General features: G+C 39.1%; 1 protein-coding gene across 2 annotated transcripts in view; it reads right to left on the bottom strand.

Moving 5' to 3' along the window:
- The window catches only part of fam168a (family with sequence similarity 168 member A), a 30,082-nt gene extending 6,338 nt beyond the window's left edge, over positions 1 to 23,744 (bottom strand). The window contains exons 1-6 of one of the 2 annotated variants that reach the window (XM_018687899.2): positions 23,432 to 23,744; positions 9,282 to 9,389; positions 8,477 to 8,568; positions 4,754 to 4,834; positions 1,126 to 1,271; positions 323 to 509 (exon numbers count right to left, since the gene is read on the bottom strand). In XM_018687899.2, the coding sequence (XP_018543415.1) occupies positions 323 to 509; positions 1,126 to 1,271; positions 4,754 to 4,834; positions 8,477 to 8,568; positions 9,282 to 9,343 (568 nt within the window). In that variant the 5' untranslated portion in view covers positions 9,344 to 9,389; positions 23,432 to 23,744. The remainder of the gene's footprint in view (positions 1 to 322; positions 510 to 1,125; positions 1,272 to 4,753; positions 4,835 to 8,476; positions 8,569 to 9,281; positions 9,390 to 23,431) is intronic. The other variant, XM_018687900.2, reaches the window with a different exon arrangement.
- Between the last annotated feature and the right edge of the window lie 975 nt (positions 23,745 to 24,719).

Genomic DNA, 24,719 nt, shown 5'->3' with positions numbered 1-24,719 from the left:
GTCCAAAATCCAAAGCTATTTAATTTTACTATCACAGAAGACAAAGAAAACCAGTAAACATTCACATTTGAGATGGTAGAGCCATTTTCAGCTCTATTTTTTTCTGCAGATATATGATATCCTGACCAGACCATGCCAAGCACTGAATGTCTATAAAATTTTATCTCTATAAAAGCGAACTCTTACAACACTTACACATTTAATAAATAAACATGTCTGTTCAAGTGCAATAAAACTATCTCAAGTATAGGTAAATGGCTTAAATTTCCTGTCAGCAGTCAGGACACCAGTGCCATACTGTAGTCCTCGGTTCCGGCCCCACCTGCACTCATAGCCATGGTTGTCCCAGCTACCATCCCCATGGCAGCCATGCCGTTGTTGCGAGGAGCAGGTACAGGGACAGGGGCAGGGTAGAGGGCTGTGGAGGGGATGCTGTTGGGCTGCACCACGGTGGTGTGATGGATCACATGAGGCTGAGCCGCATACACTGGCTGGGTATAGTACGCTCCCTGTCAGGATGAACACAAGAAAGGTTTGGTGAAGCGGAGGGTGCACATCTGAAATATAAGATGTTTATTTTATTTGTAGGAGGTTGGACTACTCATGGTCATCCTCCACTTCCGGAACAAGAGAAGTGGAGAGAAAACACACAGCAGATCAATGTTACTTTGGAGATGAGCATTGTGCCTTTCTGGCATTTTTAACACCTCTTGCTTCTGCACTTTTCTTTGCAAATATCTATTTAACCATAACAAATTAGCACAGCACCAAATTACAAAAGAACAAAATGATGGCTCTCTTATTATCTTGTGTTGTTGTGTTCAATTGCATCTCAAACAAAGCTGCGGGTTTTTAATCTGTTGTTGATCTACTTTGTCAGGGTTTTTCTGGGGAAATGTAAACAAGATGTGTTAAAATTAACTCTCTGCTGCTGATATAGTTTGGGAGGTTAACTTCTGGAGCATATTCAGACTCAGATTTATTACAAACTGATTATTTGGTATAAATACAAACAACATAAAACCTATCACTCACATTCAAAGAAATCTTCATTCTGGATTAAAACTACAAATAACATTTAGTAGTAACTGAACAGTGTTATCAGTCCTGATTAAGAATCCTTACCTGTGCGTATATGTTCTGCTGAGGGTAGGCACTGCGGATGGGGTACATAGCTGTCGGGTATGGGGTGGGGGTCGGGGTGTAGGGAGGGGGTGCTCCATTTGACTGAGTGGGTGGCACTTTGTATGGGGTGCCTGCTGGAGTATATCCTAAACAGGGTCAAGAAGAAATAAATAGGGCGAAACAAGGTGGAGTTAGAAATAAATTAGAGTGGAGAGAGCCACTATCGATGAAAGTTTTTAATTTTTTAATCTGCAGTTTTTGAACATATAGGGACAGTGCAACAAGCTGTAAACACAAAACTGACATATTAATGCACCTTTTATGTTGATATAGGAAACTTGTTGGCAAACTTGTTTAAACTGTGTTTTACTGTGTTTTTTAATGCTTTGTTTGCCTGCTGTTTTGCTGCTGGGCAGATAGTGCACAAGGTTTGTCAAGCTTGCTTTTTTCATCAAAAACAACTTTCCAGTGTGTCATGATAAAGGTGGAAGTGAACTAAAACATTTAAGTTGCAGGCGGTGAAACCAAAACAATGATGTTTAAGACACTATTGCTTTTAGATAAACAACACAAGGGTAGTATTTCAGCTTTCCACTGTCCACTGTATTTTATTATTTGCATTTCCTATAAAATCCACCAGATGGGGGACTGGTGCTGCCTTTTGATAGGGCTCTCAACACAATACAGCCACGGGTTAGGGAGTCTTAAAATGCCTCAGTTAGCCCATATAAAGAAGGAGCTTTGAAAACAGCATCTTTGCTTTGTCTCAGTAGTCTGCATATGCAGTTTATTTGTTTTTATGGAAAAAAAGCCTCAGTGGCACATAAAGATAACATTTAAACATGATTTAAGTGCAGCCACCATTTAACTGACATGACATCAAAAGGCTTAAAAGCACGAGGTCTAATGTTTTACAGTGAAGGCATCTGGTTCATACACTCTGCATTCATGTCTGCTGTTAACTGGGCTCTGCTCTCTGGAGTGCAGTACCTCTGATCGGCCACTCAGAGGAGCTTGAAGGTCAAACATGCTACTAGCTAGCTGCTGCAGCAGAGCTTATGAAAGCGCTTCTCTCACACAAGGACAAGGGAACAAAGAGATGCAGGAGCTGCTCCATGTGTGCCTAAAAGTGTGTGTGTGTGTGTGCATGTGCATACTCTCACACACATTCTTTGCTCTAACATGCATGCAGGGCATTAGAGGACAATGGTGTGTGACAATTACACAAAAGCCCTGCTGATAGAAAAACAGTTTGTCTATTCAATGGTCTTGAGAAATAATGACTTTGCCCAAGATAGGTTTCTAATCAGACTGTAGCCGGCTTGTCTGAAAAATCTGAACATTCTAATTTTGCCATACATTAAGCATCTCAGAATGCATAGGAGGAAATTTGCAGTCAAACAATAATGACAGCCTCAATGGTGAGGTTCTGGTCTTCTGCTGGAACAAAGCTGTGTGAGCTTTGCCAGAGCATACCTGATATTTTGTTAAGACTTCCAAAAGATAAAACCAAACTGGGGGAGGGGACGACAGCAGAGGGGCTTCAAAAGCAGCACAGATGAAATCTATAAACCCATCTAAGATACTTAAAATTCAGGAGAATGGGGAACAATTCAAGTAGGTTCTTGCCCTCCTGTTTAGAAAAGGTAATCTTTTATCTATTTATAGTAATTAATACTTTCCAAGTACGTTTTTATTAAGATGATAATCTACTGAATGCTTTCCAAGAAAAATATTTTTAATAAATTGGAGACGCCCACTGATATTCTACCAGATCTTCAGAGGACTTGGTTTTCTTCATTCTTGTTAGTAATGTATCATAGAACATAGAGCCCTCACTCTCTGTTTCTCACTGTCATAAATTTGTCTGCATGTCTTCAAAGACCCAAAGAATAAAATCGTCTTGTTGCTGAACAATAACTTAGCATTGATCATTTAATTACATTTTCCCTTTCTCCTCCAAATTCATTATATCAGCTTACTCTTTACTCTGTGTTTGCTGTTTTGTCTTTTGTGCACCTAAACATGTTTATTGTACTTGACTGTTTTGGAAAAAATGTTGTATTCTGTAGAAGCCTCCTTGGCTTCTTTCCTCCTTCACAGACACAGACACACAGACACACACAGACACACAGACACACAGACACACACAGACACACACACACACACACACACACACACACACACACACACACACACACACACACTTCCTTTAGACTTTAATTGTACCACAAATAAATAATAATGACAGGAAATATAATAAATTATTTTGTTTTCAAAGCTTAAAGTTTGGTAACTTTCTCAAACATAATTATAGAGAAAAGATTATATCAGATAATTTATATCATGAAGATGAGCTGCAGGGCAGTGGTGCAGTAATAAGATGTGAAACCAAACTGTCTCATTGTAATGTTTCTGAATGTCCCCAAATAACAGCATTAATGTCAAACGGACAAAGAGCTTGACTGCGATCATACTGGACTCTGTCTGGGTTTCTAGGCTAAAAGTTTAAGACCTCGTCACACTAAACTATCTGTATCTATACAGAAAGACCATATCTGGTGAGCACTGAGACAACGGTTATTCCCATCTGCTGTGGGGACCAAGCACTGAACCCCAGCAGTCTGTATCTGCTGTTATACGGCCGCTGGCAGCTGTTACTGGCTCGCTGCCCGTTCCTTCACCATCAATGCCCTTTAGGCTGAGATCACCACTTAATCCATACTGCCTTCACATTAGTGCAACCTGCACAGAGCTCTAAACAACTGTCTAATTGCACAAGTGATTCTTTTATTACTTCACTTTTACCAACATCATTTGATTTACAACAAAGTATTAACTGCACATGACTCAGACAATTATTAAATATGCAGGAAAACAATATTTGCTTTAGTAAGTAAGCATAATAAACACCAACATTCAATGCACCACTGTGCAGCAACATAGAGCAGCAGCAGTAATGGATCCTCTGACTTCAAATTAAAATTCCATCAGTGTGTAATTTATTCAGCACATCAAGTGTTATCCCAGCCTTAACCTAAACACTGACTAACTTTCATTTCACACCAGCACATTACTCAGCTGCTTGCAGAGTGTGAACTGGTATTCACTGGTTAGCCAGCAGCGGAATTAAAATATTTCTGAAAAATATTCAAGACAAATTGGTGGCATAGTTACAGGTCATTTGTAGTTGTTCAGTTTATAGATAGTTGGAACAGACAGGTTGTATTATTGATGTCTGTAGTTACTTTTCCCCTGAAATGTAATGTTTACTTCTCAATGGGAGCCAGACAATAATGCTCTTGGCTTTTTGGCTCTGCCTGCACATTTATTTTTTCTGTATGATTCTTTCCATATGTGTATTATATATGTAAAATTATCTGCATACAGCACTGTGTCTCTGTGACATACTATACAACTTCAATGGATCCCCTACACTGTCGTCTTTGCGGTTTGTTTATCTCTGACTTTCATTCCTTCAAAAAAGAAAAAAAAAAACCATCCCACTAATTAACTCCAAACAAATTGGGCTGAAATGACAGCATTTTTCCCTAGATATTACCTTTTAAAAAACAAACAAAGTCATCATGTGGGCTGTGTGTGTGGCTGTGTGTGTGTTCGAACTCACCTGGTGGATACCCGGGACTGCCTGTTTGATAGAGGTTGGGTGTGTAAGTGGGAGCCGTGGCAGGATAACCTCCTGGATAGCCTGCAGGGCATCACCGTGGAGAGAGAGAAAATATTAGGAAACCTGTAGTTTAACCAACAGAGAGGACCACAAATACACACAAGAAATACACCCAGACACGCACACACTCGCACACAGGTAGGGCAAAATTTGGTTCAGAGCAGGATGTGCACAGATGGCGCTCATTAAAAAACATGTCTGCACCAATAACATAGTCGGTTGAATGCGTCTCACATACACCAATCTGGCAGACGGGACACACCTGCCAATATGGTGTGGGTGGAGATAAATACAGAAACATTAGCAATGCACACAGACACGTGCGAGGGGGCTGTACGCACACACCGCACATACCATTGTGCGTCATCAATTACACGGCGAGCAAACAAAGCAGATTTTGACCTGAGAAAAAGCTTTCACTGATCAAAAGGTGCGAGTCCAACAGAGCGAGATAAAGAGGGAGGAAGAGGGAGAGAAAAGCAGGAGCATTAAGAGGAAAAAATATACCCGAGCAAAGTGCTGCTCACTGCCACCGCTATTATTGGCAGTCAGTCTCTTAGACTATCTGTTCTGTAGCCTTCAGCCTTTGCTACATCTAGCTTTGGCTGCTGTCTGCTGCTTTAGGTTGAGCTACAGGATGTAACAGGTCTAACAAATATCTGGATCAGTCTACACTGCCACAGAGTTAAGATGATGGTCCACTAATCTAAGAATTTCAAGCAATACATTAAGCAATTTAAATGTATTTCTAAATATATATAACAACAACATCTCATTATATTGTAATTAGCACTTAAACTATTAGTAGATTTAGTTAGAAGTCATCCTACAGAAATTTCACAACAATTTCGATTATTGATATATGTAAAAAGGGATTTATCAAATCAAAAATATGAATATTCTCTGATTCCAGGTTCTATCATTTGAGGATTTGCTGCTTTCTGGTCAAACAAAAAGGACAATTGAGAGACATCACTTTCCGCTCAGGGAAACAAAAATGAGCACTTATGAAAAACTTGTCTGACATTGTATAGCTGAACTGCTTAATTTATTTGTTTTTATTTTATATTTTGTTAATTACCTGTAGATGAATCAATCATGAAAATAATCATCATTGGCAACCCTAATAAGGCCCCAGTATTTAAAGTGGAGTCTGGCTCATTTACACTGATTTCTCATTTAGAAAAATAAGACAAAATTGGTAGTATGTAACACTGCACAGTTCAAAAGATTCTGAACAAATGTCTGGTTACTTGTTCAATTCATCATGTGCACCGATCCACAGCTGTGATTAAATAACACACTAGATGTTGTTACATACCTGTAAAACACATGAACCTATAATGGATTTACAAGGTGTTAAAATTTGAGAGTTAAGAATTAAAAGGAAATTAAATGAATGGAATCATAACAAGCACATACTCCTTTTGTACCTCACAGATAAGTCCTGTCTTTTTTAAACATCTGTCAACATCAACAGTATCATATCTCATAAATTGACCTGTGTAATATCTAACATCTCTGAACTTGACCTAGAGCGTTGCATGGTTGTTGAGTCTTTGGCAGCCTTTAACACATGGATTCAAGGTGACAGTTCACAATGTGTAATTTGCTGCCTGCCAACTCAAGGGTTTGGAAATAATCTGCTGGAATACAGTGTGTTATTTTATGTGCTTCTTTTGTACACACTTTTTTGCTTGGACTGTTGAACTGTCAGAGCCTGAAATATATGAAGAAACTAGATATTGACAACCTATTTCTGAAGGTGATTTTGTTAATGAAACTTTGACTAAATTTGATCTAATCCACATTAAGATGACAACAAATTCTGCTTCATTTTTACATTTCTCCCGGTGAAGTCAGCTCACAGCCTGTTAAAAGATGCCAGGACTCTTTTCCTACATTCAACAGTCAGTTTTGCATAGATAGAAATCAAAATTATGAAGCAGTTTATCATTTAAATGTGTGTATGTTGAGTGTTTCTGCATCAATGGACACACGAGAAACTTTCTGCTCCTCAGACTTTGTCATGCGTCTGTCTTCTGGTTTACATGCAAATGTAAAAATAAAGCTAAACCAAAGCACATAATTGTAAGCTAAACCAGCACTCTCATTTGACTGCATCAAATCTTTTTGAATTCATGTGCAAACGTTGTAAACAAAAAATTCATCATTCCTGAGGCTACCTTTGACCTGCAGTTTAAACTCTGCACTCTTTTCTCATTTTTTTTTTTTAAACCAGCATATTCAAAAAACTGGGTGTGAAAAGTGAAGAACATATCAACAAAGAGTAGCGGGTTAAATAATGCTATGGAGAAGTCTAATTATCCCAGCTTAAAAGATGCCATAAGAGACAAAAGAAACTGTCTTTTGTGGGTTATTACAGCGTGGAAGTCAAAATGTGGAGCAGCTGCACACAAGCAAGGGAGTTTGTTTCTCGGGCTTTATAGATGATGTCTTCACTTAAATGTTCGCACCACCGTGAACATAACCTTAATGACCAAAGCTGTTGCTCTTTCCTGTCAAATCTTGCCCTCTGCAGGCAGCTGATGATCCAAAGCCTCCAAAGTTAGTAGATATGAACTCTGCATTCTGCCATGTGATACCATTCCTCACTAGAGACTGACAAGCTCCTTGTAAAAGATCTTAAGCTCTGTGTTTTTCCAGCTTCTTGGTGCATCTCATCAACCTCAGTCAACACTATGTGACTTTGTGTCTTTCTCTCTCTTTATTCAACACCCTCTATCCTGCATCAACTGCCACTTTTATTGAAAACAGAAAGGCTAATGTTTTCTACAGCACAATTTAGTTGCTATTGTATCACTTGATGATTCTGGGTACTACATTACTGGATATGGAATCACAAATCTAAGGTATTAGGTGCTTTTTTTTATTGAACAATTCAGATTTTTGTGGCCTCTTTGTAAACTGTCTCCTCTAATTACAGCAACCACATGTTATTTTAGGCAAGAACCAAAATGTTGTGCTAAATGTAGATGCTTTTTTAAAGGCCCTCAAATGAATCTCCTCTAAAAAAAAAAAAAAAAAGACTATTGACTGTAGAGAGTCACAGATATACTCTGGGATCTCCCCATAGTTTTGGATAGGTTAGTGCCTTGTATGTTAAAATTTGATGACTCAAACAATAACACATTCTAAACCCCTGTTTTGCAAGTAAAGTGACGGTGCATGTGTTGGTGCAGCACAGCAGGTTTAATCCCCTGTCACCAGTTATTAGATCAAGAAAACAAAAAAAGGGATCAAAATGTGGACAGTAGAGCTGAGCAGCACATCACCATCAACATGTACAGACTAAGACAGAACAAGTGAGCAGAATCTACAGGAGCCGAATATCATGGGGGACCTGTCAATCAAAGCTAACACATGAAATAGTGAGAAAAAGTGAAATTAGCTAGACTAATGATAACCCATTTAGAAAAAAGGTTTTCTCACTGAATTCGATACAATCAAAGAGGTTTCTTACCAATTTTCATTCTAATAAAACATCTAAGAGCAGTCAGGGGCCATTAACAGAACAAGAGGACAACAGGAGTCTTTTAGGCATTTCCTCACTGACTCAAAACTCATCACTGAGAGCAGCCATTATTAAAAAAAAGAGTTTAACAGTGGCACAGAGGGTGATAAATGTGTATGTGCCTGTACCTGTAAAGGCCATGTTCTTGGGGTTTCCATATGGGGTGCCAGGCTGAACAGGGCTGTAGACTGGATTCATAGCTGAAGATAACCTGTTCTTACTGAGAGAGAAATAGAGTGTAGCAGAGAGGGGAGGGGTATGAGAGGAGAGAAGAAAAATGAAGGGGAAAGAGACGTAAGCCATGTAAATTGGAAAGAAAATTGTTACGATTATCAAGCATACGCACACACTCATCACACACATTAATCCCAAACTCAGATTCTTAAGGCGACATCCAGTTGAAGGATTTTGCCAGCATGCAACAAAAATCAAGCCCCGTGAATCCTCACCCTCAAATAGGCTCAACATAAGCATGTATTTAAAAACACAGACTGTTGGAATAAAAAAAAGGCACAAATACTGACAAAAAAGCACAAGAACGCATGGATCCACTGAGAATAATGGTTTGGTTTCCCTGTGTGGCATTAAATACAGCTAGCCAAATGCTGCACATCTGCCTTATTTTCACTACTGCACCAAAAAAGGCAGGACGAGCTCCACCAGCCTGGTTTCCTCTACAGGACTGAATGGAGGACTGGCCACTAAAAATTTAAGGTGCTGCAAATGGTTGGGTTTAAGATGCCTAATAACAGAACCATTTATACTACATCTCCCATAAGGCATATTTTGCCACCAGTCTCACCATGTGGATGAGAGGACCTCAAGTGCTTCTCTGTTATTTCAACTTACCTGTTAAGTGAGAATATGGGCATGGGACATTGTTTATGTCTGTGTGTGTTTGTGTGTGAGTGTGTGTGCATGCGTGCCCCGTACCTCTTGTGCGTGTCTGGTTGATACATGAAACTGAATTTGTCTGTGGGATGCCCGCTCGCCATTCTTGCTGTATGCAAATGAGGAAGGAGTGGAAGTGGATATGCAAATCTGAAATTAAAACAGCGAGAGGTCATGATTACAACGAACACAGGAAAAAGGAAAAAAATAAATAAAAAAAATAAAAAACAGCAAAAAAAAGCAAGCACCAGTGCAACAGCAAATGGTTAGTGATAGCAGCAGGGGAGACAGTGATTAGACAGCATGTCTGAGTGGATGGTTGTGGTAACTATGGTGTCTTTAGCTACCAATAAATGCATTTAACAACTCTGCTAAATACAAAACCAGGATAAAACAATGTATTTAAGTTTAATGGGAACTGGGTTTAATGCTATTTTGTGAAAACATCTACAGTGTATGTGACAAGCTATATTCTAGCAGTACTTTCTGATAACAGACTTGAGGTAGCAATTTATGGATAAAGTCTATATGATGAGTGTGAGTGAGAGTAAAGCCTGAGTCTGAGTGTGTGTATAAAAATATGTGTGTGTATATATATATATCTGTATGAGATGTGCTGCACAAACATCGAATACAAGCAGCAAAGCAAACATCAAGACAGCCGATGACAAAGCACTCAGTGAGCGGGCAAGTGACAGAGCAAAACAACAGGACAGAGAACAAAATATAGTAGAAATAGGCCGAGTCTTGCACCGAGCCATGAGTAAGCATGATCCAGTACACACATGAGCCAGAACCACAAGAGCACTGCACAAACACAGAGCGGAACGGCTGAGGAATAAATTAAGAGGACAGGTGTGTGTATGTGTGCATGAGCTGTGCTATTTGAGTTCATGTGTATGTTGCGTTGATTTTTATTCCACTCTTTGAAAGACATGGGACTTGGTTATGTGATGGCAATGATCAGGCCAGTTCTCTCTGGTTTAAAGTGGAGATCGGTTGTGTTAATGTATGAGACTGCATGAAATATAATCTGGCAAGTTCTCTGTACACAGCACATCACCCAGCCATTCACCATGTACAGATTATCCAAACTCATTTGCCCAATTCTGCTTACTGTACAAAGATATATTTGTAAACTGGATTGATGGATGAATTTCCAGCTTAAATCAGAACTGATCCATCTTGGGCTTGTGCTTCATCGCCAGTTAAATTCTTTACATGATTACAGCCTTACTGTAATAATGCCCGGGTATACACTGCACCGTGATGATGCCATACGGCACCAAGTGACACTTCAAATTAGGCGAGGAAGCATTTCAAGGCTCCGTCCAGGAACACTGACGTCAAAACACCCAAAGACACTTGACAACTGAATGCGAGTACAAACACGTGGGTGCAGTTGCTTTGGAGTTGTTTTGTGCATAAACACACATAAGCATGCCCCAAAACATGAATAAAAACATGAACCTGTGTGTATTTGTGAGTGTGTAACACAACAACAGCGGTGATATGTCAACTCCGGTTCATTACTCAAATTCATATCTCATAACAAAAGAATGTCCCAGGGGAACTGATTAACCTATTGCTGCACACACCTCACAGTACATTCCTCATTTATCTACCCCATCTCCTCTGCTTAATTCCTTTCTCAAGCTTCTCTGCCTCCCACCTTTCATTCCTCTCTGCTGCTCTTCTTCAATTAATTTATCATTAGCTTTCCCCACCCCAGTTAATCAGTGTCTCTACATGCAAACCAAGAGTTTGATTATAACAAGATTAAAGCAAAAACCCAAAGATTACTGCAAATGCCGCATAAAAGAACAGCTTAAAAATACAATCCCGGATTTTCCCGAAATGTCTTCCAAGCTCAAAGTGCAAGTTTTAAAGTTCAACACAACTAATCTGCAAATATCATAACACTATAACTGATATTAACATTTGATCTGTATCTGGGTATATTATCTGGATAATGACATCTGATCCATGGATCTCTGCATTTACACCTGGCACTAAAATGAATTTTCTTTATCTCCATTCTGCTAGCACTGCGATTGGATCTCAATTTGCAGATTAGTTAGGCAGGGCTGTGGACTGGTCAACAAACATGGTCCAAGGTCAAGGGAAACAATGTATCATTCATGATCTGTAAGGGAGGACTTGCCTACTGTACTTGACTACTACTTGTAGCTTTTGGAGTTAGTTGAGTTTTCAACTTGCGGGGCAGATGTTTTTTTTTTTAAGAATGTGGTCATGGTGTATGGAACTGTGTTCTGTGTGCATTTGCACTTTGCATTAACACATGTTTTCCCTTACCTAGATAGCATATCCAGATATATGTTGTATTTCCATACAATGTGTAACTGGGTATAAGATTCTACTGCAGTGCAAACATCTCTGTAAGGCATAACATCTAACTTTAGCAGCAAAAATGCTCACAATGATAATGCTAACGTAACAATTAGCAATGATATCACATCCATCTTATTTTTGTGTGCTGTTTGCAAGATAACTCTTTAAATTCTCATAATAAGAGAGAGAAGAGTTAAAGAATCACCAAAGTTACTGCAATTTATCCTTAGATGAATATGAGTGTCTGTACAAAATTTCATACAATCCATCCAATAGTTGTCAAGACATTCACAAAATGACAAACGATGGTCTGGGGGATCACCAAAATCATCAGGATTCATCCCCTGGGGACCATGAATGTCTGTATAACATTTATCCTATAATTGTTGAAACATTTAAGCCTGGCCAAACAGATGAACCAGCATCATCAGTCTTAACACATTACCATCGAACAAAATCATTGGACCAAAGTTACAATGAGCCATGTAAGAGCTTTAATCAAAGTCTAATCTTTGTCTGCTAAATTTTTGCATGAACTAAGTCGTAATGTGTATGTGAATGTGTAGAGTGAGGGAACAATGCCCATTAGCACAAAGACAGGTGGCTAAGCTGCGGTCTTCTGCAGCAAACACACACCTACCCAATTACAGCTGTGAATGAAAAGAGAGACATGTGTTCATCCGTTTCAGCCTGAGAAAGCATGTGTGTGTGTGCAAAGGTGATGAAAAGTGAATGGGTGAGAACAAGAGGGGCACCACAATGTGTCTAATGAAGCTCTGTGTGTGTGTGTGTGAGAGAGGAACAGATGACAGAAATGCATGTGATGAGTAGGTGTGTCTAACCACAACTCCCTTTGTTTTCAAGGGGAGGTGGTGATGAGGTGCTTCGGGCTCTCTATTGCTAAAAAAAGCTCTTTTCTAAGCAGAAGACCTTCTGTTCAACAGACCACTGTGAGTGTAAAAGACCACTCTCCAGAGGAAATAGAGAGAGAGGTTGTACATGTATTGTATTGTGAGTGTAAAGGAGGTGAGACAAGTCTACACATCTCCTCCATGGTTTGGAAGCATTTGTGGCGCTTAAGGCATACTTCAAAGAGAATAGAACTAAAAATGACACACCATATTGTTGGTTGCCTGAAAATGTCAAAAACAAACCCATGCTTGCTTATAGACAAAGATCAGCAAACAGCAACTGCTGCTAGGCACTTAGAGCAAAGGGTTTAGGTTGTGTGCTCATAATAAGCGTATTAAATTGACCATTTTGTTTTTTATTAGACTTTTCCCAATAAAAGAACAATATCACATTTTAAGAAATGCACTCATATACCACTGGAGCCAAACAGTATCAACTATATCCCTGTCTAGGGCTGCAACTGTCATAATTGTCAATGCTGATTAATCTATTATTCCACCACCAATTATTTTCTGCTGATTGTTTTCCTTATTAATCAATTTGTCTCTAAAATAAATAACATTTTTCACAATCCTTATTTCTCAGAACCTTAAAATGTTTTGTTTCCAACAAACAAAGATGCTCCATTTATTATCACATAGTGAGAGTTGTGCTTTTCTGGCTCTTTTTCAGTCAGTCATAACAATATGATGCACACTTTTTCCACTGTCTCTTTCCCCCTTTTTGTATGAATTGATTTCTGTCTTTTCACCTTTTCTCTCCTTGATACAAACACACCTGACTTAAAAGACAGCAGGGTTGGCTGCGACATAGCATCCCTCCATCAGTCAAAGGACTGCTGCTTACAGGGACTCTGGCAGTGATGATAAACCTGCACGTAATGTGAAGCGTTTTCACTTATCTGCTGACAGCTATTACACCTCTCTGTAGGTTATGACAATCAAAGCAGTGACCATGTTACTGCGTGTTTAGCTCTGTAACAGCAATTCCATCCTCAACATGGAACTGGGTCTCACTTCATATTTTTCCTGCTACCTGTCTGACACTGCGATGATGAAAAACATTTATCAGAAAATTGGATTTGTACTGAAAACTGATGCAGCTACACAACAACCAAAAGATGCTGTGCGCTGTCTAGTGGATGATGTGTGCAATATTGATTTGACTGGTGTAGTACTTTCAGTAGCAGCCTTATCACTAGACCACTGTTAAAATACTAAATCACAATTTTCATTCAGGATTCTCCTCACTTGCAAAAGACAAGGCTTTTCTTTCATCCCCATGAGGATAAAAAATGTTTTTTGACTCAACTTGACCTCTAGTCCAGATAGACACAGTTTAAAAAATTTATTAATTGCCTGGGGATACTGTATGAAGTACTGAATACACCACATCTGAGGTGGGCTGCAACTAAATTATTTTAATTGTGGATTAATCTGCGGTTTTCTTGATCAAAGATTTTTGACTATAAAATGTTAGGAAAATAGTGAACAAATCTCAATAATAGAGCCAGAGATGATGTATTCAAATTCCCTGTCTTCATATCAGACAATCCAAAGCCTAATGATATTAAGTTTACCATCTTAATTGGCAAAAAAGAGCAGCAAATCCTCACTTTTGATAAGGTGCAACCAGAAAATGTAGCATTTTTGCTTGATAAATATTGAAGCTACTAAATAATTAACAAAAAACTGTTGCTAGGTATTTTTCTGGCGACCGCCTAATCATTTCAGCTATTACTGCAAGCACAAATGCTAGCATCAGCTCACTTTCCGTCTCACACATGAACACACACAGTGCAAGGATTCATTCACCACTGACTGGCATTATTAAGGAGACCTTAACTGCTCCCTGGCTTAACCCAACTTATTTTTCAGGACTTTGTTAAGCTTAAACTCTATTAGTGGGACTTCATTTGGGCTGAACTCACAAGCTGTAGCCTCAAGGCCACAGTACAAAAACACATAGCTCAATAGCCTGCACATTAACAGAGAGTAGGTATTTGTGTGTGTGTGTGTGTGTGTGTGTCTTTTAATGTTTTGTGTGAATGCAGTAATGTGAAAATCAAGTCTTGCACTGTTTCACATCTTCAAAGTTCATGCCCACATGTTTAATGTGTGTATGTTAATACAAATATGTGCTTGTTTCAAAACAATAATGTTGGTTCCACTCCATAAAGGGAGATTCCTGCAGCCTAGGGGGAGTAGAAGAGGTAATAATGAGGGAGGCGGAGGGAAGGATTGTGAAAGAATAAACCACACACACACACACACACACACACACACACACACACACACACACACAAAGAGCCACCATTCCTGGAGAACATGTACAATACAACACAACCCCCACACCGACTCTATCCTCCCACATAATACCTCGCCAGGCATCTACTCTTTAAGCAACAAATCAAAACCGGTGGGCGTTATCACACTTCACCACAGGAGAGAATAGAAGTGAACAGCTTTTTTTTTAATCCTCCAGCAGGATAGCATTTCACTTGGGTCATATGAGAAGGAAACACAGAAACAACCATAAGACAATAAACTGCTGAGTGTTTTGTGGTGCATCACTAGTATTTTTTCCTCTTACAGAACAATTAATACACAAAACACTCATCAAAACAATGAGTCACACTATATGCATTACATTGGGAGGATCTTTTCATATGCATTTATTTTATTCTATAGCATATTATTTTAGCATTGGCTAACTGTACTGTAAAGCTGAAATGATAGACAGAAAATTCATCAACAATTCTTACTAGTGTCAAACCTTTTTAAGCAACAATACTCTTCTACGTCTAAAATGCAAAAACAAATTCTAGTTTTCTTTGCCTTCTATGATAACTAATAAATCTTTGGAGTTTGGACCACTGGTCAGACAGTGTGAGCAATTTAAATATTTGCATTGGCTTCTATGAAAATATGGACATTTTTCAATATTTACTATATTTTAAAATAACTTAATATAATCTATTCATTACATAGAGAAATAAAACACATTTAGGAATTATTTATAAGGAGTTTAACACTCAACAACTCAGCTAATCTACCTCATCAGGACAGTGGGCCTGTGGTTGATTGATAACCAACAACTGGCATCTGAGTCTGATTAATTTTTTTTTGCTAGAATCTGATTGGTTTACAGACATTTGTGACATCACCTTGTTCCAACTGAGCCCAGCCCACTTCAAACCAGTGAGAGGAGCATGGACAAAAAAGGACAGGAAAAACAGAAATCCCTCATGTGAAATCAAATAAAGGGTTGTAATTCTGATGGAAAATTTTAAGCTTATGCAGGATCTCATCATACACCGTATGAAGTTTTTTTGTAAAGGTTTCAAGGTTTTTAATACAACAGAAATTTTACCTACGGCATGATATCTAACAAAACACAGGCCTAAGTGTCTCTGCTCACAATCAGTGCTGACATCCATAATCAAGTCCAAGACCACATCCATCCTGTAACAATATTGAAAGACAGTGTGATGGAATCAGAAATCCCCCCTGCCTTCCACACAATCAGACCTGCCCCATAGCAACGAGCTTCAAACAGCTCTGGGCTATTTTAGATCTAGGACAGAACTATATACACTTTGGGACAGCATCTCCCCTTTCCTCTGTGCCGACTTCCTCCTCCTCTATTCTCCTTTCCAAAATCATCTCATCAGTCACACACCTCATGGGTCTGCATCCCTGGATTATGTGACAATATTGTGCTGGCCCACTGAAAATGGAAATGTTTTTCAGACACAGGGCGCATATACCGTGAAATAAATACCCTTCAACATTATCCATTCATGGAGATTTCTGCCCCTGCTGTGGTCCCTGGTTACTAACAAACATTTAGAAGCGCTATATTTTGGTAGATAGCATGAAAAGCTTTCTTAGGTTTTGCCATGGAGAGTCACTTTTACACATTTCTGGATGGCAAAATACTGGATTTGTAAATCCTAATGCAAATATAAGACAACATTAGAAGCAATCTGTCAATTAAAGACGAGTGATTGTTTTAGTCTAGTACCTACTACTTACAATATTTCTATATTTTAGTATGATAGAGCTTTGAATTAAAATGTATGATTTGATGCAGGAAAATCTTAAATTACCCACAGTTTATAGTGTAAAATGTTAACAGCATTACCTTCACTGAGGTTAAGAGCCATAGACTGTAGAGAAAAAGCTGTCCTCAACAAAAAGTCTTTTTAGAGGTGTTAATTAGAAGCTTCTGTATAAGTTTCTTAAAAGGGAGCATCTACTAATGCGACTTTTAATGAGTTCTCACTGCAACTAGAGAATTACAACACTGATCGTAGGCCTGAATGATACTGGAAACGAGCCTAGAGGTCTACAGCCATGCTGGCCGCAAGTGAGGCTCTGGCACTCACTATGCACCACACAAGGAAACTGTTGCACAGATGACAAACGGGGAGAAAAGTTTACTTAGAGATATCTATAGATACCATGCTAGCATTTACTCAGAAGACCCAGTACATCATGTAAAAACTCTGATGGAACACTAGTTAAAAGTCCATCATTTTCAACCTGGTGAACGCTCCACCCGTGCACTCATTTGAAAACATCTATTATCAGTGAGAGTAACATACTATAATGCAGTGTCCCTCCCTTTTTCAGTGGTAGTGCTGTTAGTTTTGCTTTGGCAGAAAAAATATTAGCTACAAACGTCATAAGTATATAACCTTGTAGAAAACTTAAATATTTAACAGTGATTTAAGTTTTTGCTTTACATGTATAGACACATATACAAAATTAGCTCAGATTACCTGGTTCTAAATGCCAGTGGTTAAAAAATGGGAATCCCCCACAAAAATGTGGACGTCACTGGATTCATATTCTGAACTAAAGAATTACAGGGGAAAAAACACATGTACAGACATAAATACAAGCACACACATGTGCACCCACGACACACAAAGAGAGCAGACAGCTTTATGACCTAGGACTGAGCAGTTAAACCCATGATAAACAATCATTACCACTAGGCATTATTAACAGCAGACAGACAATATTGTGGAGATGGGAAATGACAAAAAAGGAGGAAAAAGGACCATTAAAATGTAGCTAAAATAGCAACCAGTAATATTTTACTGTCTCTTTGCATAAAATCACCATAATTAATGAGCAAGGTCTTTTATGTATTGCTGATCAATGCCAGTCATTTTTCCGTTGCCTAAGTAAGTGGATTTTCAAATGTAGTGCAAATTTAATGACATAATCAAATAAGAGCCAGTCAAACAGTGAAAAAAATAATATATTACTGGTATTTCTGTTTGTTTTGTGTTTTCATGTGGGAATGTTAAAATCTCCTCATCGCTCCACACAAATTTGTTTTTGTCAGTCGCTATTTTTTGTACATGAAGCCATGGAATTCTTTTTTGATGGATTTTGCTTTTATTGATACACCAACCTTTCCACTTCAGCCAAGCATATTTTTTTGTGATACTACGAAATTTGTTAAAATTTCCTGCATTTCCACTGTTGCCTATGTGTGAGCATAATGCATATAAAAACAGGTGGATGGAAACACACCTGGCAGTTCTAGATATAGCTAGCCCTCTAAACACAGGACAGAGCTAAACACCGTTGTTGCTCTCGGTCTATTGTCTTGCCAAATGTTTGCTAACAGCCATACGAACTTCATACGACAACAGTGCAGCAGGTCTGTTTTTCACAGTTTGTTTTGGAGCCTATCTGTCCTCTGGTGGTCAAACTAGCACAGGCAGCTTAGAATAATACATAATTAATACCCTGTTTCTTTGGTTGAACAAACTGCCACAGCAGTAAAGCACAGGTGTTACTAGTAAGACTGACTTTGGCCCCATTCTTTTCAAGTGTCCCATTAAGCCTTGACAGTGTGACAGTGAGCCAGCATGCACAGTACCAGGACCCTGAAACTGGCTAAAGCTAAAAGAAATTCAGCCATCATTCATTTCATTATTTACAACTGTCTTTTTTTCCAACCACCACATGTCAAAATGTCAGCCATGAATAGGGGCTATTCAAATACTGTCCCAGGTGTAAACTAGCTTTTGATTAGATGATTAGATATGGCCGGGTTCTGAGTGTAGAAAATCAAAACAAGAACACTGTGTCCCAATTCTGTACTAGTGTACAAGACACTAATGTACAAAACTTTTTGGCAGTAACAGCATTTGATCCAAGATGTGTGTTGACAGATGTCATGGTGCAACTTGTAAACTTAACTCAAAGCCAGCAAAATGTTGAGGATTTTTTTGTGCAGTCATCAAGGCTCTAGTTCACCTCTTATTTCTGCTGGTACCCCATTACTGTTCTCTACTGTGTTGTGGTACAATAATGCCCATTAATACAAGTGAACTCAAAACAATCCACAAATAATGAGGAAATACCATTGATCATCACTGTCTGTACCACTAACAAAATAACAGCTTGCAACGCAGACACATGAGTGTGTCCGTGTGTGTGTGTGTATGTACACAGTCACAGACCCCCTAACATGACTGACAGCTGAATGCATTACAACTCTGCCTCCAGGGATCAGTTCAAGCTTTTATCCTGGTCCTTTATTCCCTGTGACATTGCTCACCTGCCAGCGTATACATGCACACAGACATGCCTGCATGCACAAACACACACACTTAGATCAAAGATCAATCACCAACCAATGATGAATCCAGACAACACCAATCGGGAAACTGTTTGGGTGCATGTTGAAGAGTCGATCTTTCCAAACAACAAGCCCATCTAACTTAATTTCAAGGTAAGTGTGGCAAACTGACACTACAAACTGCAGTAGTAGTACAGAGCAAATTAGAGCAGAATGCAACTTGAGGATCACTCCATTAGGACATTTACTAGCAAAATTCAACTATATGTGATTTTACAGTCAATGTGTTAACATGCTCTTATGTGACCAGGTTGCTCAGAGAAATCAGATTACATGGGTAATCTACACGTCTACATGCACTGTAAATCCATGTCTACATGCAGAAGGTTAGTAACCAGATTTCTCAAGATTCTGCAAATACTCAAATCTTCAGCGATGGAAATCTTTTGTTATACACGGGCGCACTTGTAAGAAGCTGATTTCTCTGATCCCATACCTCAATTACGGAAACCAGGTTTCTCCTTTACATAACATTTAAGAAGTCAGTTTGCTGGGGAAAGCAGAGTGTAATCTGGTTACTTGAGTTCATGGAAACGCAGTCAAGATATTTCAACATCTGGCATAATGAAAGAAATTAAGTTGACTGGGTTGTTGTAACTGAGATCTTACTGTGCACATCTCACAAAGCTAAAGTTTAGTTTGAGGGGCAGCTAAGCCTTGAAGTATCCTATGGGCAAAGTAACCATTGGAGAAGTCCACCTACAACTCTAACATTCATAAACTGATAACATAAATAAATGCTACAGTGCAACTAAATCTTATTCTGATACGGCAGAATCCACAAATGTATCATCATCAGATGAACATTTGTACTTTTTTCATTAAAAAGGTGCAATCCATGACTTTCAGCACATTCAGTAGGCAGTGAAAAGGTCACAGCCAAGTAATGTGAACCTGAGTATATTATTTATTGATCTGATGAAAATTAAACACTGCTGGCACTGTCAACAGGATGGGTGCAGCATGACAAAAATCACCTACATCACACGGAAACAGTAGATGGAGAGCATCTCCCACAACGATACATGTGTCCTTCAGTGTCCATCGCATTCCACAATACAGAGAGATATAGTAGGGTATCAGTACAAAATAAAGCGTAGCTTTAACGCAGATGTAGGTGGAGAAGTGATAAATATTTCACTAGTTTTGTCTGTGGGGGACAGTGGTGTAAATTTGCTATATGTCAGCCTGAACCAATGTGGGTTTGTAGGTTATTTTAACACTATGAAATACAAATAATCTCCTCTTATTTAGTAGTCCTGCACTCCAAAAAAAGAAACAGTATCATTAGCATTACTACTCCATGACGTTATTCACATTTTTTTGTGAATTCCTTGAAGACGAGCCTAAAATAGCAATATTTTAAGTTGATTCTAACTAATGATTTGCCAGTTAATCAATTATTTGAACAACAGAAGACAGATCTGTACCAATTCCAGTAATCTATTAATGATAAACATAATTTATTATGCAAAAACCCCCACTTTCATCTTCTTCAACATAAGGATTTGTTGCTTGTATTTGTTTTTCACTACTGTAAACTAAATATCTGTGGGATGTTGAATGGACAAAATTAGCAATATTCAGTTCAACTTGGGCTCTGTTTTTGTTTTGTTTTTTACTATTCCCTGGCATCTTACGGACTAAACAATTATCTAATATCTTTAAAAAGGTCATTGGATGGACAACTAGACAATGGAAATAATCATTTGTTAAAGCCCCAGTTTTAACAATGAACTACAATGATAAACAAATAACACACAAATTACAGTGGTATTAACCATCAAATATGACAACCTTATTGTTAACCACTGACTTTCCAGCTAGCCTCTCCATAAAAACATGTTGTTCATCAAGTTGAGGGACTGGTGGCTGGACAAGATACGTGAGGGGAGGGGGAACCTGGAAGCTGCCATCTGTATGCGTTTTGTTCACTTATCTGTGATGGGCAACTCATTAAGTGGTTCAAACCACATGGGAATGAAGTGCTGCAAAGACAACAGTCTGTTATAGAACTACTGACTCTCGTAACATTAAGTGACTCCAGCTTCCAATAGTGTGACAGTTTTATGGTTGCATTGTACAGCCCACCATTCATACACATGAGACTACGCTCAACGCATGCCAAAACCCATATGCCCCCACCCCTTTCCTCTGGCATGGCAGACAGGGGTCACCTTAGACTGATTACATTCAACTAACAAACACTTTGGCAGGTATTTGTATGGTTCAACGTCACTTGATTTTTCTAATAACTTGTTCTTTTAAGCCAAAATACAACTACAGAAATTTACTTAAAATGCCACCAAAGTACCGTAATTTGTGAGTGGATTTCTCAAGGTTGACCACTGTCCTTGCATTTAATATGCCTTCATCTAGGGGATGCAATTCTGCCAGATGCCTCTTGACTTTATGAGAGTCTTACAAGCCTTTATAATTAAGACTGTGTGTTGTTATTTCATTGGGTAGAATCAATATAACTCTTATATTGTTCAGCCCTGTGAAAGGAGGGATTTCTACAAGATGTTATAATAACAAAAAAGTGACTTATTTTGGCATAATTTAAATAGAAAAAAATATAAATAACTCACATCAGTGAATGTGCACCATACAGTATATGGAGCTGTGTGCTTCTTCGAGTCCCTGCAGAATAATATTTCAGCTGTACACAGTTTACTTACACTGCTCTGGTGAGGGCCAAGAACAGTAGTATCTCAGAAATCCCTTTAGACTGATAAGGCTTCTTGAATTAAATGGGATTTGTAGTCAATGACTAAAGAAGGTAATCCCCCCCCAAAAAAAGAGATGATCGTGAAGAGGATTCATTTCACTGATAAGACTAGTCATAGGAGAAGAGAAATACGCCTTTAGCATCGTGTGTAATCCTGTCTCTTATGCACTGTGTGAGGCTGCATTTAGCCCTCGTATTACGACAGAGAGTAGAGTGGTACCGTCAGACTGCTGCATCTTCTCTAATACTGAAATAAGTTGACAGAAAATTAGCCAAGAGGAATTTAGATAATCACTTTCTTTATCTGAATGTCACTATGGGCTCTGTCAACTTTAGGTGGGCATTTATACTATTTTCTGACATTTTATTGACTGCACAATTCCTAGATCAATCATATAATACTATACTAATTAATCAATTATGACAATTGTAATTAATTGCAACTCCCGTCTCCAAATCAGTCACTAAGGTGAATCTCTGCATTTTTGCATTTGCAAGACTTCCTCTGGCAGCTGGGGTCCTCAAGTTACTGAAACTCATCCTATAGAGAAACTGCATGTTTGTTGTTAACCTAATGATGATCACTGATGTAATTACCCACCTAACTTCAGTTTGCAATTATTCTCATATTCAGAATAACAAATCAAAACTGTGGGCAGACAGCATTTGCGACATTTATCAAAAACAACACAGATGCATTACAAAACTTCGTTAAAACAAATCACGTCCACACCAAAATGCAGTTGTTTCGTTCATAAACCGTGGCTGTAGCCTGGAGGGCATCGCATAGTATGCAAGCATTTGTATTTACCACCACATCAGAGGTTAATATGTAGTTATGTCCATCAGAGTGTGGCATGCACTGGCGGTGCACTGCATTCCTCAGATAGCAAGCAACGCCAAAACAGCCATGGTTGGACAAAAATGGTCACACTCAAACAAGCTTAAGACACCATTTTGAAAATCCACCGATTTCTAGATAACAACTCCGAGATGCCATCTTGCCAATTATCACCAGATTAGCTACCGTTAGCATGGCTATTCAACCATTCCGAAGCACCCCGTGCAGGAATCCGTGTGGGTCACATAATACTAACGTTAGCTTAGCTTGTCTGCTAGCCTAAAAAGACAACCGCTAACCCGCCGTAGCATCCCCGCATCCCTCGATACACGCTGCTCAAATTGCTAATTAGCGAGCTAGCTGGGGCAAGATTAGCAAATGACAATGAAAAACACTCACAGTAGGTTAGAGCAGACTGCGCCGCCACGACACCGGCTATTTTTACCACCCTAACCGCAAACCGCTAACGTTAAAAGTCTTACCGACACGACAACTAGAATCAGTTTGATTCCGCTATTTGAGCTAGCCCATTTAGCTTAGCCCGCTAGTTCCCCACTGTAGCCACCACCACGGAGGACAATTGAAGGGATACGGAGGAGAAAAAAACAGACAAGAAAAATTCGAACAACTAGCGAGTCGACACATGGACATTCCTGTCCTCTATAATAAACAGCGGATGAGACTCACCAAAGTCACTTGGTCGAACAAAAAGAAAAGATTCCCCTTGTGTGTACGTGCTCTCTCCCGTGTGTCTGCTCTGCTGAGGTCGGTGCGGACTGGCTCTGCTACAGCAGCGTTTTGTCGGGCCAGTGGCGTTGGGAAGACAGCTTTCACCCGAAGAGACGGCCACCGTGTGGGGGATGGGGATGCACTGCCGGGAGGGAGAGAGAGGGAGGGATGCAGGGATGCAAGGAGAGAGGAGGGGGCTCGACCCACCGATAACATACAGTGTAGAGGCTTTAATAACAGCCATGTAATGATAATGATATGTCGAGTTGTAACCGATAGAAACACAGTAATGAGTGAAAGAATGGCTTTACTGTGTGTTTTCACTGATATTGCAAGACCCCTTTTTATTTACTCAATAATAAAGTGTAATAGTCAGTGTATATTGACTATGAAAGGCTAATCTACCACAAAACTGAAGGGAGAGAGTCTAATTTATTTGCTGTTGTGTAATCACAATGTTAGTTTTTATGCATGTTTGCACTTTATCCAGGAATGATTCCGTGGTTTTGTGTTGATGACAGATGGCATATCAGTTTGTCGTTGGATGTATATTCTTATTATCGTTATTAATAGGGGTGACACACCATGGCAGTATTAGTGCATTTCTACCAAGGCCTGCTGCGGTGTATCTTTTGTAATCAACATTTCCAGGCAGGAAAGTGTTATTTGGTCAGCAGCAGCACTGTGGTGGCGAAACGGTACTGCAGCACAACTGGAGGTTGTGGAAAGTGCAACCGCAAATTTGGCGTCACAGCGAGGCAGCGCCACCGAGTGGTGAGGAAATACATTGCACCCCATTGCCTCTGCTGTATATACACGGCGAGGAACCATGCCTGTATGTAGTTTGTGCTGCTGTTGAACTGTGGAATTATTACAGGGAGGTGTTTATGTTATATTATTGAGCTTACCCTCATTGATAGAAATGGGGGTTGACAAAATAATAGATACACTTGTCAGTTCAACAGCATCACAAACTGCAGCCTCCAAAAGGACCACAAAGTTGAATATATACACCTATTAAAACAGTTTCAACACAAACTGAACATTATAACCCCCACAAAGGCGGATTTATTTCAGGACTGTTAAATTAGTGTATTCTGCATTGATTTAAGCTAGGTGTACCTGACAAACTGAGTGTATGATAATGTAGCTTTTACCTTAATGCATCAATGTGTTACATTTCTGATTTATGTTAAGTATTCAAATATGTTTTGAGACCTATTAAGCTGTCTCTTGTGCTATTATA

This window comes from Lates calcarifer, linkage group LG21, assembly GCF_001640805.2.
Source record: "Lates calcarifer isolate ASB-BC8 linkage group LG21, TLL_Latcal_v3, whole genome shotgun sequence".
Lineage (NCBI taxonomy): Eukaryota > Metazoa > Chordata > Actinopteri > Centropomidae > Lates > Lates calcarifer.
This window is presented reverse-complemented; position numbering and strand designations above follow the sequence as displayed.